General features: G+C 44.5%; 1 protein-coding gene across 1 annotated transcript in view; it reads left to right on the top strand.

Moving 5' to 3' along the window:
* The window catches only part of Luzp1 (leucine zipper protein 1), a 92,389-nt gene extending 80,488 nt beyond the window's left edge, over window positions 1-11,901 (top strand). The window contains 13 exon segments of the mRNA XM_053743439.1: window positions 6,047-6,694; window positions 6,696-6,745; window positions 6,748-6,909; window positions 6,912-7,070; window positions 7,073-7,515; window positions 7,517-7,620; window positions 7,622-7,768; window positions 7,770-7,862; window positions 7,864-7,910; window positions 7,913-7,981; window positions 7,984-8,358; window positions 8,361-9,210; window positions 10,732-11,901. Of these exon segments, the coding sequence (XP_053599414.1) occupies window positions 6,162-6,694; window positions 6,696-6,745; window positions 6,748-6,909; window positions 6,912-7,070; window positions 7,073-7,515; window positions 7,517-7,620; window positions 7,622-7,768; window positions 7,770-7,862; window positions 7,864-7,910; window positions 7,913-7,981; window positions 7,984-8,358; window positions 8,361-9,210; window positions 10,732-11,014 (3,315 nt within the window). The 5' untranslated portion in view covers window positions 6,047-6,161 and the 3' untranslated portion in view covers window positions 11,015-11,901.
* Window positions 11,902-12,103: the final 202 nt, after the last annotated feature.

Genomic DNA, 12,103 nt, shown 5'->3' on the forward strand with positions numbered 1-12,103 from the left:
TATCAGTGAGATCATTCGTCCTTTGGTTTTTTTGGGATTGGCTTATCTCACTTAGCATGATATTCTCCAATTTCATCCGTTTGCCTGCAAATGCCATAATTTTATTATTCTTTATAGCTGAGTAATATTCCATTGTATATATACACCACAGTTTCTTATCCATTCATCAATTGAAGGCCATCTAGGTTGGTTCCACAATCTGGCTATTGTGAATTGAGCAGCTATGAACATTGATGTGGCCGTATCTCTGTAATACGCTGATTTAAAGTCCTTTAGGTATAGGCCAAGGAGTGGGATAGCTGGGTAAATGATGGTTCCTTTCCAAGCTTTCTGCGGAATCTCCACACTGCTTTCCAGAGTGGCTGCACTAATTTGCATCCCACCAGCAATGTATGAGTGTACCTTTTCCCCACATTCTCTCCAACACCTATTGTTGCTTGCATTCTTGATAATCACCATTTTAATTGGGGTGAGATGGAATCTTAGTGCAGTTTTAATTGCATTTCTCTTGTACTAGAGATGTTGAACATTTTTTCATATATCTGTTGATTGCTTGTAGATCTTCTGTGAAGTGTCTGTTCATTTCCTTAGCCATTTGTTGATTGGATTATTTGTATTCTTGGTGTAGAGTTTTTTGAGTTCTTTATATATTCTGGAAATTAGTGCTTTATCTGAAGTATGAGTGGCAAAGATTTTCTCCCACTCTGTAGGTTCTCTCTTCACATTGCTGATAGTTTCCTTTGCTGAGAGAAAGCTTTTTAGTTTGAATCTATCCCAGTTATTGATTCTTGCTTTTATTTTTGTGCTGTGGGAGTCCTGTTAAGGAAGTCTGATCCTAAGCCGACATGTTGAAGCTCTGGACCTACTTTTTCTTCTATAAGATGTGGAGTCTCTGGTCTGATTTGGGGTCCTTGATCCATTTTGAGTTGATTTTTGTGCAGGGTGAGAGATAAGGGTTTAGTTCATTCTGCATATGGATTTCCAGTTTTCCCAGCACCATTTGTTGAAGAGGCTATCTTTTTTTCCATTGCATGTTTTTTGGCACCTTTGTCTAGTATGAGAAAATTGTATTTATTGGGTTTATGTCTGTCCTCTATTCTGTACCATTGATCTACCTATTTTGGTGCCAATACCATGCTGTTTTTGTTACTATTGCTTTGTAGTATAGTTGAAGTTCTGGTATTGTGATACCCTCTGTTTCATTCTTCCTGCTAAGGATTGATTTAGCTATTCTGGGTTTCTTATTCTTCCAGATGAATTTCATGATTGCTTGTTTATTCTGTGAGGTACGTCATTGGGATTTTAATTGGAATTGCATTGAATCTGTATAGTGTATAGTATGGCCATTTTGACAATATTAATTCTGCCTATCCAAGAACATGGGAGATCTTTCCATCTTCCAAGATTTTCTTTAATTTCTTTCTTTAGTGTTCTGTAGTTCTCATTGTAGAGGTCTTTCACCTCTTTCGTTAGATTGTTTCCCAAGTATTTTATTTTTTTTCGAGGCTATTGTGAATGGGGTAGTTTCCTAACTTCTCTTTCTGAGGATTCATCACTTATGTATAAAATGCAATTAGATTTATGAGCATTGATCTTATATCCTGCTACTTTACTGAATTCACTTATGAGTTCTAGAAGTTTCTAGTGGAATTCCTGGTTCCTCTAAATACATAATCGTGTCATCAGCAAATAAGGGATAGTTTGAGTTCTTCTTTTCCTATTCATATCCATTTAATTTCTTTGGTCTGTCTAATTGCTCTGGCTAAAGTTTCAAGGACAGTGTTGAACAGAAGTGATGAAAGAGGGCATCCCTGCCTTGTTCCAGTTTTTAGGGGAAGGCTTTCAGTTTTTTTACCATTTAGAATGATATTGGCCATGGGCTTAGCCTAGATAGCCTTTACAATATTAAGGAATGTTCCTACTGTCCCTATTTTTTCTAGTGTTTGAGCATGAAGGGGCGCTGTATTTTATCAAATGCTTTTTCTGCATCTATCAAAATAATCGTGTGAATCTTGACTTTAAGTCTGTTGATATGGTGAATTACATTTATTGATTTCCGGATGTTGAACCAACCTTTGCATCCCTGGGATAAAACCCACCTGATTGTGGTGCACTATCTTTTTAATATATTTTTGTATGCGATTTGCTAAAATTTTATTGAGAAGTTTTGCATCGATGTTCATTAAGGATATTGGTCTGAAATTTCTTTCCTTGATGTGTCTCTGTCTGGTTTAGGTATCAGGGTGATATTAGCTTCATAGAATGAGTTCCCTCCTCCTCTATTTCATGGAATACTTTGAGGAGTATTGGAATGAGCTCTTCTTTAAGGTTTTGTAGAACTCAGCTGAGAACCCATCTGGTCTGGACTTTTCTTTGTTGGTAGGCTTTGTTGGATGACTTCTTTTATTTATTTCATTACTTGAAATTGATCTATTTAAATTGTGTATGTTCTCCTGGTTCAGTTTAGGTAATTCATATGTCTCTAGAAACCTGTTGATGTCTTCGAGATTTTTCTATTTTGTTGGAGTATAGATTTTCAAAATAGCTTCTAATTATGTTTTGTATTTTAATCGTGTCTGTCATGATATTTCCTTGTTCGTTCTGAATTTTAGTAATTTTTTTTGCGGTGCTGGGGATTGAACCCAGGGCCTTGTGCTGGCGAGGCAAGCACTCTACCAACTGAGCTATCTCCCCAGCCCTGTCCTTCTCTTTGTTAGTGTGGCTAAGGGTTTATCAATTTTATTTTTCCAAAGAACCAACTTTTATTTTGTCAATTTTTTCGATGTTTCTTTGTTTCAATTTCATTGATTTCGGCTCTGATTTTAATTATTTCCTGTCTTCTACTACTTTTGGTGTGTACTTGTTCTTTTTCAAGGGCTTTGAGCTGTAGTATTAGGTCGTTTATTTGTTGATTTTTTTTTTTTTTTCTTCTTTTTATTGAATGTGCTCCATGAAATAAATTTTCCTCTAAGTACTGCTTTCATAGTGTCCACACACCTCTCTCACCACTGGACAGATCTTCCAAACAAAATTGAACAAAGAAACCATAGATCTCAATAACAATAATTTAGTGGGCTGGGGAGATTGCTCACCTGACATAGTACTTGCCTCACAAGCACAAGGCCCTGAGTTCGATCCCCAGTACCACAAAAAACAAAACAAATCAACTAAAAAAACCCAATAATTTAGACTTAACAGACATATATAGAATATACCATCCAACAAAGAGCGAATATACTTCCTTCTCAGCAGCACATGGATCCTTCTCTAAAATAGACCATATACCATGCCACAAAGTACTGTTAGCAAATACAAGAAGATAGGGATACTACCTTGTGTCCTATCAGATCATAATGGATTGAAATTAGAAATAAATGACAGAATAAAAAACAGAAACTACTCCAACACCTGGAGATTAAAGAATACACTATTGAATGATGAATGGATAACAGAAGACATCAGGGAGGAAATAAAAAAAAATAGAGGTAAACGAGAACAAAGAGACAGCATATCAAAATTTCTGGGACACCACCAATTTTTATTGTTTAACTGAACCAATGCTCACTTAGTTAGCTTACCCTTCCTTCTTCAGTCTCCTGCCTTTGTTAAGGGATCAGTTTCTGTCTTCTGAATTACATCCTTGAGTAGTTCTCTCAGCGAGGTCTGTTAATAAACTCTCAGGCTTTATTTTCTTTTATCTGTTTTGAAAGTGTTTCTGATATCTTGGTGAAAGGTTTACGTGAGTTTGAGAAGAATGTGTCATCTGGTGGTGTTTATGCATGTCCTTACATTCATTCATTGATGGGCTAATGAATTAACTAAGTTAAATTGTTTATTAATTTCTTTTTCTTTTTCTGGTGTTCTTGTAATTGAACTCAGGGCTCAGTGTTTGCTAGGCAAACACTCTACCAACTGTTAATATTAATTTTATAGTTTAGTTGGGCATGTACTTCTAGGTTTGCAGTTACTTGTTTTAGAACTTTAAAGGTATCACTGTGTCATTTATCTTTTACTTGACACCTATTGAAAGGTTTATGCTGAGAAGAGATTCACTTGCTGTTTCTTTATAGATTGTGGCTGTGGTTTGAATGTTTTTCCTCCAAAATTAATGTTGAAAACTTAATCTTCAGTGCAACAGTATTAAGAAGTGGGGCCTTGGGCTGGGGCTGGGGCTGGGGCTGTGACTCAGGGGTAGAGCACTTGCCTAGCATTAGTGAGACCCTGGGTTCCATTCTCAATACCACATACAATGAATAAATAAAATAAAGGCCCATCAACAACTAAAAAAAATATTAAAAATAGAAAAAGAAGTGGGACCTTGAAGAGATGTTGAGGCCATTAGAGCAAACCCCTGGCTGATGGGATTAGCACCTGTAGATGGGCTCCAGAGTGAGTTCTCCACCCCTCTGACCCGTCCACCCCTTGCACCATGTGAGGACACAAACACTTAAGGTGCTATTTTGGGAGCAGAGGCTAGGCCTACACCTCAGAGAACCTGCTCACATTGATCTTGGATCGTCCAGCATCCAGAACTGTAAGAAATAAATTTCAATCCTTTATAAATTAGCCAGTTGAGATTTTTGTTACAGCAGTACTAACAGACTGAGAATTGTCTTTTTCACTTGCTTTTAGACTATCTCTGTGTGGGATTCTTCTGTATGTTTATATGTCTAAGTGGCAGATTTAATTTTTTCCTGTTTAGGACACTTCCCGAATACAATATTCCTTATCTTTCACCAACCCTTGAGAAATCTTAGCTCGTATCTCTTCAAACATAGCTTGCTGCCTGCTCTCTCTGCCCCATCTTTGGGGCTGCCTGTTAAACTCTCTCATGTTGGGCTCTCTGTTTCCCTTGTCTATTAACTTCTCTCTCTCCATCTTCTTCACTTTGTGCTGCCTTTTGTTAATTTAGTCATATCTTTTCTTGACCACTGTTTTCTCCTAATGTGCTTTTTAAAAAGCTGTTCTCTTTGGTTAATTTTCAGATCTACTGGCCTTTGTCGATAGCATCTTGTCTTTCCCTTTTTTAAAAAATAACTTTAAACGTTGAAATATACTTTTAAGGGTTCTAGTTAATAATCTTACTAACTTTGGTTCTTATTGGTATAATTACTTTTAAGAGTCATAGTAAAAGGTTAAACCTATATTTTAAAAAAATACAGTAACCATTCATTTAAATATGAGGAAATGAAGTACAAAACTATAGCTCACTTCAACTTTCTCCTTCCTCCCTTTCCTTTGAGCAACTGATGGTATGTTTGGTGTGTATCCCCAGTGAAATTGTTTTTAAAGAAACACATCTATTCTCACATCTTCCTTAGGTTCTGGGGGCTTTGTTATAGTGCCAAAGGGCAAATTTTGTAGAAACTGCCTGTTGGCTGGTTAGGGTCAAGCAATACCTAAATTCACATACAAAGCCGCCTACACTGTTGGGAGAAGAGACGTTGGTAGCAGGTGGGGGAAGATCGGGTTAGTACGTGTGAAGCTTGCCATTTATATGAAGGTGGATGGATTGTATCATTTTTAAGGTCACAGTAACTCGTGAAATATAATGTTTTCCTTATAATAATCTCAGGATAGTTTTGTGCTTTGTTACCAAGGTTTTCCACGTATTATCTTAAAACAATGCAGTGGAGAGAGAGTGAGAGGAGGTGTCATTGTCCTCATTTTACAACTAAGTAAACCGAGGCTCAGTTTACTTAATGGCGTATAGAAGGGGTCATTGACTCTCCTGAGATGATGCAGGTGGCAAATGGTGGTAAGAATTTTCTGATGGCCTGTGCTGTGTGGGGGCTTCCTTCTGCACCTTTTTGCCGTGCTGCCGTTGGTAGCATTCTTCATCAGGGTGAAATTAGTTATCGCAGCTCAGCATCGACTATAAAGAACCAGTGTTTTTCTGCAGGTTTATTCAAGTTCAGTCATTCAACAGATCTGCATACCTGCTCTGTTCAAGGCAAAAGGATTACAAAGAGGAACTCTTTACAGTTTAGAGCTAAAGTGCAGGTTTGAGGTTTGCTAACTGACATGCCTTCTGCTTTCCTTCTAGACTGATAATGGTCTCCAGCTGCCAAGAAGGTTGTGGATGCCAAGAGAAAGGTAACCATTTCCCATCTCCTCAAGTGGAATCGATGCCCTGGAAGCCCCATTGACTGGCAGTAGATATGGCTGAATTTACAAGCTACAAGGACACTGCCTCCAGCCGCCATCTGCGGTTCAAGTTACAAAGCTTAAGTCGCCGCCTGGATGAACTGGAGGAAGCCACGAAAAACCTCCAGAAAGCAGAGGATGAGCTCCTGGATCTCCAGGACAAGGTGATTCAGGCAGAAGGCAGCAACTCCAGCATGCTGGCTGAGATCGAAGTGCTGCGCCAGCGGGTGCTGAGAATCGAAGGCAAGGATGAGGAGATTAAGAGAGCAGAGGACCTGTGTCACCTGATGAAGGAGAAGCTGGAAGAGGAGGAGAACCGCACCAGGGAACTGAAATCCGAGATTGAGAGGCTGCAGAAACGAATGGCTGAGTTGGAGAAGCTGGAAGAGGCCTTTAGTAGGAGCAAGAATGACTGCACCCAGCTTTGTCTGAGTCTAAACGAGGAGAGGAATCTGACTAAGAAAATCTCCTCTGAGCTGGAAATGCTCAGAGTCAAAGTGAAAGAACTGGAGTCTTCCGAGGACCGCCTGGATAAAACTGAGCAGAGTTAGGTCCGAGTTAGAAAAGCTGAAATCATTGACTCTGAGCTTTGTAAGTGAGAGAAATACTTGAATGAAAAGGAGAAGGAAAATGAGAAACTGATAAAAGAGCTCACTCAAAAACTGGAGCAGAACAAGAAAATGAACAGAGATTATACAAGGAACGCTTCTAATCTTCTAGAAAGGAATGACCTACGAATTGAGGATGGCATCCCTTCCACTCTGCATGCAAAGAGCCAAAAAGGAAGGGCACTCTGGACTATCTGAAGCAGGTGGAGAATGAAACAAGAAACAAATCAGAAAATGAAAAGAACCGAAATCAGGAGGACAACAAAGTCAAGGACCTGAACCACGAGATCGAGAAGCTTAAGACACAGATCAAACATTTGAATCTTTAGAAGAAGAGTTGAAGAAAATGAGGGCTAAAAATAATGACCTTCAGGATAATTACCAAAGTGAACAAAACAAAAACAAAATCCTGGCCAACCAGTTGGAAGAGATAAAACTACAAATCAAGAAACAAAAAGAATTAGAGAATGGAGATGTGGAAGGGGAAAGATGGTTTCCTGTCTAGCAAAGGCAGCACGAGAGGACTAAGCCTAGAGGCCATGGGGGTGAAGCGTCCATGTCCAAGCGCCCATCCCGGGAGCTGTCTCCTCAGCACAAGCGGGAAAGGCTCCGGAACAGGGAGTTTGCACTCAGCAATGAAAACTATTCTCTGAGCAACAGGCAGGTTTCTTCTCCCACTTTCACCAATAGGAGGGCAGCCAAAGCCTCCAACATGGGGGCAGGTACAGATAGTGGGTCTCAGGAAGCAAAGAGAACCGAAGGACCGATTTGCACCTGGATCCTCTCAGAGTGAAGGGAAGAAGTCCAGGGAGCAGCCATCCGTGCTTAGCCGCTACCCCCCAGCTGCTCAGGAGCACAATAAGCTTGGAAGGCAACTCCCAAGCCAGCACTGAGAGTGGGCTAAAGGGTAAAGCAGAGAAGACAACACGAACACTGACTGACTCCACACATGGGTCTGTTCCCAGTGACACTCTGGGTAGAGCTGACAAGGCTTCTGATACCCAGAGGTCCTCTTGGCAAGAAGGGGCAGGTTCCTGGCAATGGAAACCAAATAACTCTGGCTACAGACTCCAGCTGTTCTAAGACCATGGATCTCTGACCTCATCTGGAGAGCCTCCTCAGAAGGACTGTCTAAGGGCAAAAAGACTGCCAATGGCCTGAGGCTGATAGCAGCTCCCCAAATTCCAAGGCTCCTATTTTATCAAAGTATCCTTATAGCTCTAAAACCACGAAAACATCCTTCCGGGCTTCTCAACCCCAAATAAAGAAGGAGCTGACCAGTCCATAGCTGTTGTGATGGAAGACAGCAGTCAACATGAAGCCCTGCGGTGTCGAGTCATCAAGTCCAGTGGCAGAGAGAAGCCTGACTCAGACGATGACCTGGACATAGCCTCTCTGGTTACTGCCAAATTGGTAAACACAACCATCACTCCAGAGCCAGAGCCCAAACTACAAGCCCAACCCTAGAGAAAAGGTCAATCCCGCATAGGACCTAGAAGCTCTGCCTTTGAGAATGATAAAAACGCTGGGATAGAAGGCGAGTCTATGAAGCCCATCAGGGCCTCCACCAATGCCATGGAATTCCCAGACGCCAACGGTGCTGGGTGAAAAACCAAAGGCCCTTCAGCCCCAGAGAGGCCTTCTTGCGATCTAGAGCTGTCATCAAACCTGTTATCATTGATAAGGATGTGAAAAAAATCATGGGAGGATCTGGAACTGAGGCCGTGATGGAGAAACAGAAATCCACCTCGAAACCAGGGCCAAACAAGGTGACGAGCAGCATTACTATCTATCCCTCCGACGGCGGTAGCCCTAGAGTCCTCCCTGGTGAGGCCCCGAGGGAGAGGCACACGTCCACCAGCAACATCCAGGTGGGGCCCCTGGAGCGCACAGCGGTTAGCAACCACGTCAGCCCCCCCTTTGAGCTCTCTATTAATAAACACGACATCACCCTGCAGCTCACGGAAGCTGAAAGAACGGGAGACGGGCCCCTAAGGAACAGGCCAGAAACAGTGGTCTCTCGGAGCAGCATTCTAATCAAGCCATCAGATCCTGTGGAGAGGAACAACCATGCCCCCCAAGCGGAGACAATCAGGTGGAAAAGCCATAGTGGCCCTTCAGAGGCGAGCTCCTCAGACAGCAGACACGTGACTGTACGGAACGCCTGGAAGAGTAAGCGAGACTTGAAATCTTTGGAAGACCCCGCGAGTGGAGTAGGTAGAAACATGGAGTCTACCAACGCCTACACCCAGAGGTCTTCCACGGACTTCTCAGAACTTGAACAGCCCAGGCCTTCCCTTTCTGAGCAGGGCACTAGAAGGGTAGGAAATTCAGGGGATGGCCCAGAGCTGTCCTCCAGAAGGACCCAAAGTAGCCTCACTGTGTCAGAGGTGCTCACCCGTCGGAATCGAGGAGGAGACACCATCACAGCTGCAGCTTGGAACCACTCAGGCATGTGAGGCCCATCCTTTCCTTCTCTGCCCTGGTTGTCCTTCACTTCCTTCTCTCTGCCCCAGTTTGACCCAGGATTCGGGAATTGTGTGGCTGGGAAACACTGGGTAGAACTGGGTCTCTCTGAGAACTGGTCAAATCAGGTGGGTTTGGCAGAGAGCAACAGACTTTCCAACATCCCTTTTCCGGTTTTCTTCTCCATTTCCCTCTCAATCATGAAGGCAACACACATGGGAAAGCTGGCCTCTGTCCTCAGGGTTCAGAGCAGTCCTTGGAAGCATAAGCAGCTGGAACTGGCAGGAACGCTCTGGGTTCAAGTTGGGGAGCCCTGAGCACTTCCAGAGACGAGGGCTTGGTGAGCAAGTGCTTGTCCTGCTGCCTCAGAAGGTGGGTCTTGCAGGGCACTAGTGTGTAGGGGAGGAGAGCCGGGGCCTCCCCTCGGCCTACCTGATAAGCTGTATATCTAGGTGTCACATCCTTTTGTCCTGGAAAGCTGTCTGGCCATTATACCTTTGAGGGCAGGGTTGGTTCATCCTGGCTCCGCACAGGATAGATAAATCCAGAACCACCTGCCTTATTTGAAGGTAAGAATGTCAGAACAGTATCTGAAAGAGAGATCCACAGGAGAGTCTCTTTGATGTGAAACTTAGGATACTGAGAGACGTCTTGCCCAAGACACAAGACACACGACTCGATCAAGTAGGCCAGTGCCTGTGGGTGCCTGGAAGAGCCTGTGAGCCTTCACAGGTGCTTGCCCACCCACCATCTCATTCTGCCCTGTGGGCGGCAGGTATTATCCCCATTTACTAGCTACAGAAAGCCAAGGTTGCAGGACACAAAGTACCTCACTCAGGATCACCAGGTGAATTACTGCAAGAGCTCAGACTGAATGGGAGGTTGCTGTCTCTGAATCCAGCCCTCTTTCCACCCTGCTAGCCTGTCTTTCTTACTCATACTTTCATTCTTTGATCTACATTTGCTTGGGGAAGACAAGGAGAACATTGCAAAAGACACAATTGCAGAAGGAGTGGGGAGAAAGTCAGGAGTTTAGGCCCCTGAAACTGAGACCCTTAAGAGGGGCTACACATGGGATATGAAGGAAAGGCACAGGAGGTCTTTGGTAGTTCTCAGGTGGGGAAGTGAAGAAAGCACTATCCAGCCTTTTTGGCACATGCTGTTCCTCACCTCCACCCCTGCCCCAAAGTGGCTCCTACCCCAGAATGCAGTCTGCCCTTGCGCACGTGGAGCACGCAGCTCCAGGACTGCTGCCCACCACCCAGGGCACCATTCCCACGCTCCATTGTCCTCGGTGCTGTCCTGTGGCAGGCTGCTATTCAGTTGAGGTCCTCTGGTCTACCCTGGTTTTTCCCAGCGACTTGGAGTTCTACTACTCTACTCTGATTTTGCAAGGAATTCTGTGGTCTCCACCAGGTTGGTGGGGGTGCTGCCCATTTGGGGTAGGAGGTGAGGGTGTCTTCCTCACCGCACCATCTTCTGCAGCTCGCTTTTTCTATTTATTGGCACAGGAGGAGGGTGAGGACTGCACACTTAGCATCTACCGGCGACTGCACAACTCTCTGGAGCGGTCTGAACTGCCTGTGAAGCAAGGGCTTCCAGAGCCAGGGCGAGTCCGGGCTGAGGACGATTACGACCGAACAGACCTTGTGCTGAGGAAAACTGAGCCAGCTGGTGAAGTCTGCTCTGTCTCCTCTGCTGCTGCTTTTCAAGCTCTTCCACCTCCCTGCCCCGTGAAGACTCCAAGGCCAGTTCTCCAGGCTAGGCACAGGCCTTGGCTGGGAGACTGGTAGAGAGCTGGGCTGTGGCTCAGGTAATCTTTGCTATTTGGTCAGAGGGAATCAGACTACAAACGAGTCCCCAGGCCCAGCCTTCCCTGATGCATGAGTCCTCTTCTCCTTATCCCTGTCCCCAAGGTGGCTTGGGCCACTCTTGCCCCCAAATGGGAAGATATAGAAACCCCACCATCACACAACAGTAGCAGAAAGTTCTCTCCCGCAACTTGGTGGAGGTGTTTCTGTGTCATAGAGCAGCCCCTTCTCAGTGTGGGTATCGCCCTGATCTCTGCCTCCTCACCACGTCCAGTTTGCTCCTTATTTGCCCTGAGGGCCCAAGAACAAGAAGACCAGCCATCAGCTCCATCTAGGGGCTTCCATTCCTTCCTTCCATGGAGTTCCCTCAGACTTGAAAGCTGAAGGGGTTTGTGGCTTGCCTCTGAAGGATTATGGGCTGCCCTTTAAGTTGAAGCTTCTCTGACCTGGCCCCCTGCTGACCTGGTTTCCTGGGGACAGAGCATGCAGATACCCGTTGGAATGACACATCCCTCCCCAACCCCAGCTCTCTGCTCACCTTCCAAAGGCCCCTGGAAGTGCACAAGCCTCATCCCTCTCCTTCCCTGGCACCAGTAATGCTGCTGGCACCACTTAAGGCTCTTTCCTGTGACTGGAGACTTCCCTGACGTCATCTTTCCCATCGCGGGAAAAATCCTAGACTGACCTGGGCCTGACATGGCACTCTGCCTTCAAGAAAGTGCCCAGCAAGGGGAAAAGCAGGCAGGAATAAGCAGTGTCCCTAGTCACTCCCAAGCAAATAGCTCCATGGAAGGCACAGACTGAGAATACTCCCTCCTGTTCCTCCTCCGTCCTGTGGAGGAGGCTTCGCACTTTACGGCGCTGGCGCGTTTCTGCAGGCTGACTATCATCACAATGCCTTCGTTGGAGGAAAGGTGGTTCCTGCCCTTGAGGACCTCAGGTTCGTACAGTTCAAAGTGCAGTAACCTTTCAGGACACCACAAAAATACAAATGGATTTGTCTTATAGCAGTCACATAAGGGAGTTAAAAAGAACTGTATACTCCTGGCATTGCCTTCTCTGTAGCATTCT

This window comes from Sciurus carolinensis, chromosome 1 (genome assembly GCF_902686445.1).
Source record: "Sciurus carolinensis chromosome 1, mSciCar1.2, whole genome shotgun sequence".
Taxonomy (NCBI): domain Eukaryota; kingdom Metazoa; phylum Chordata; class Mammalia; order Rodentia; family Sciuridae; genus Sciurus; species Sciurus carolinensis.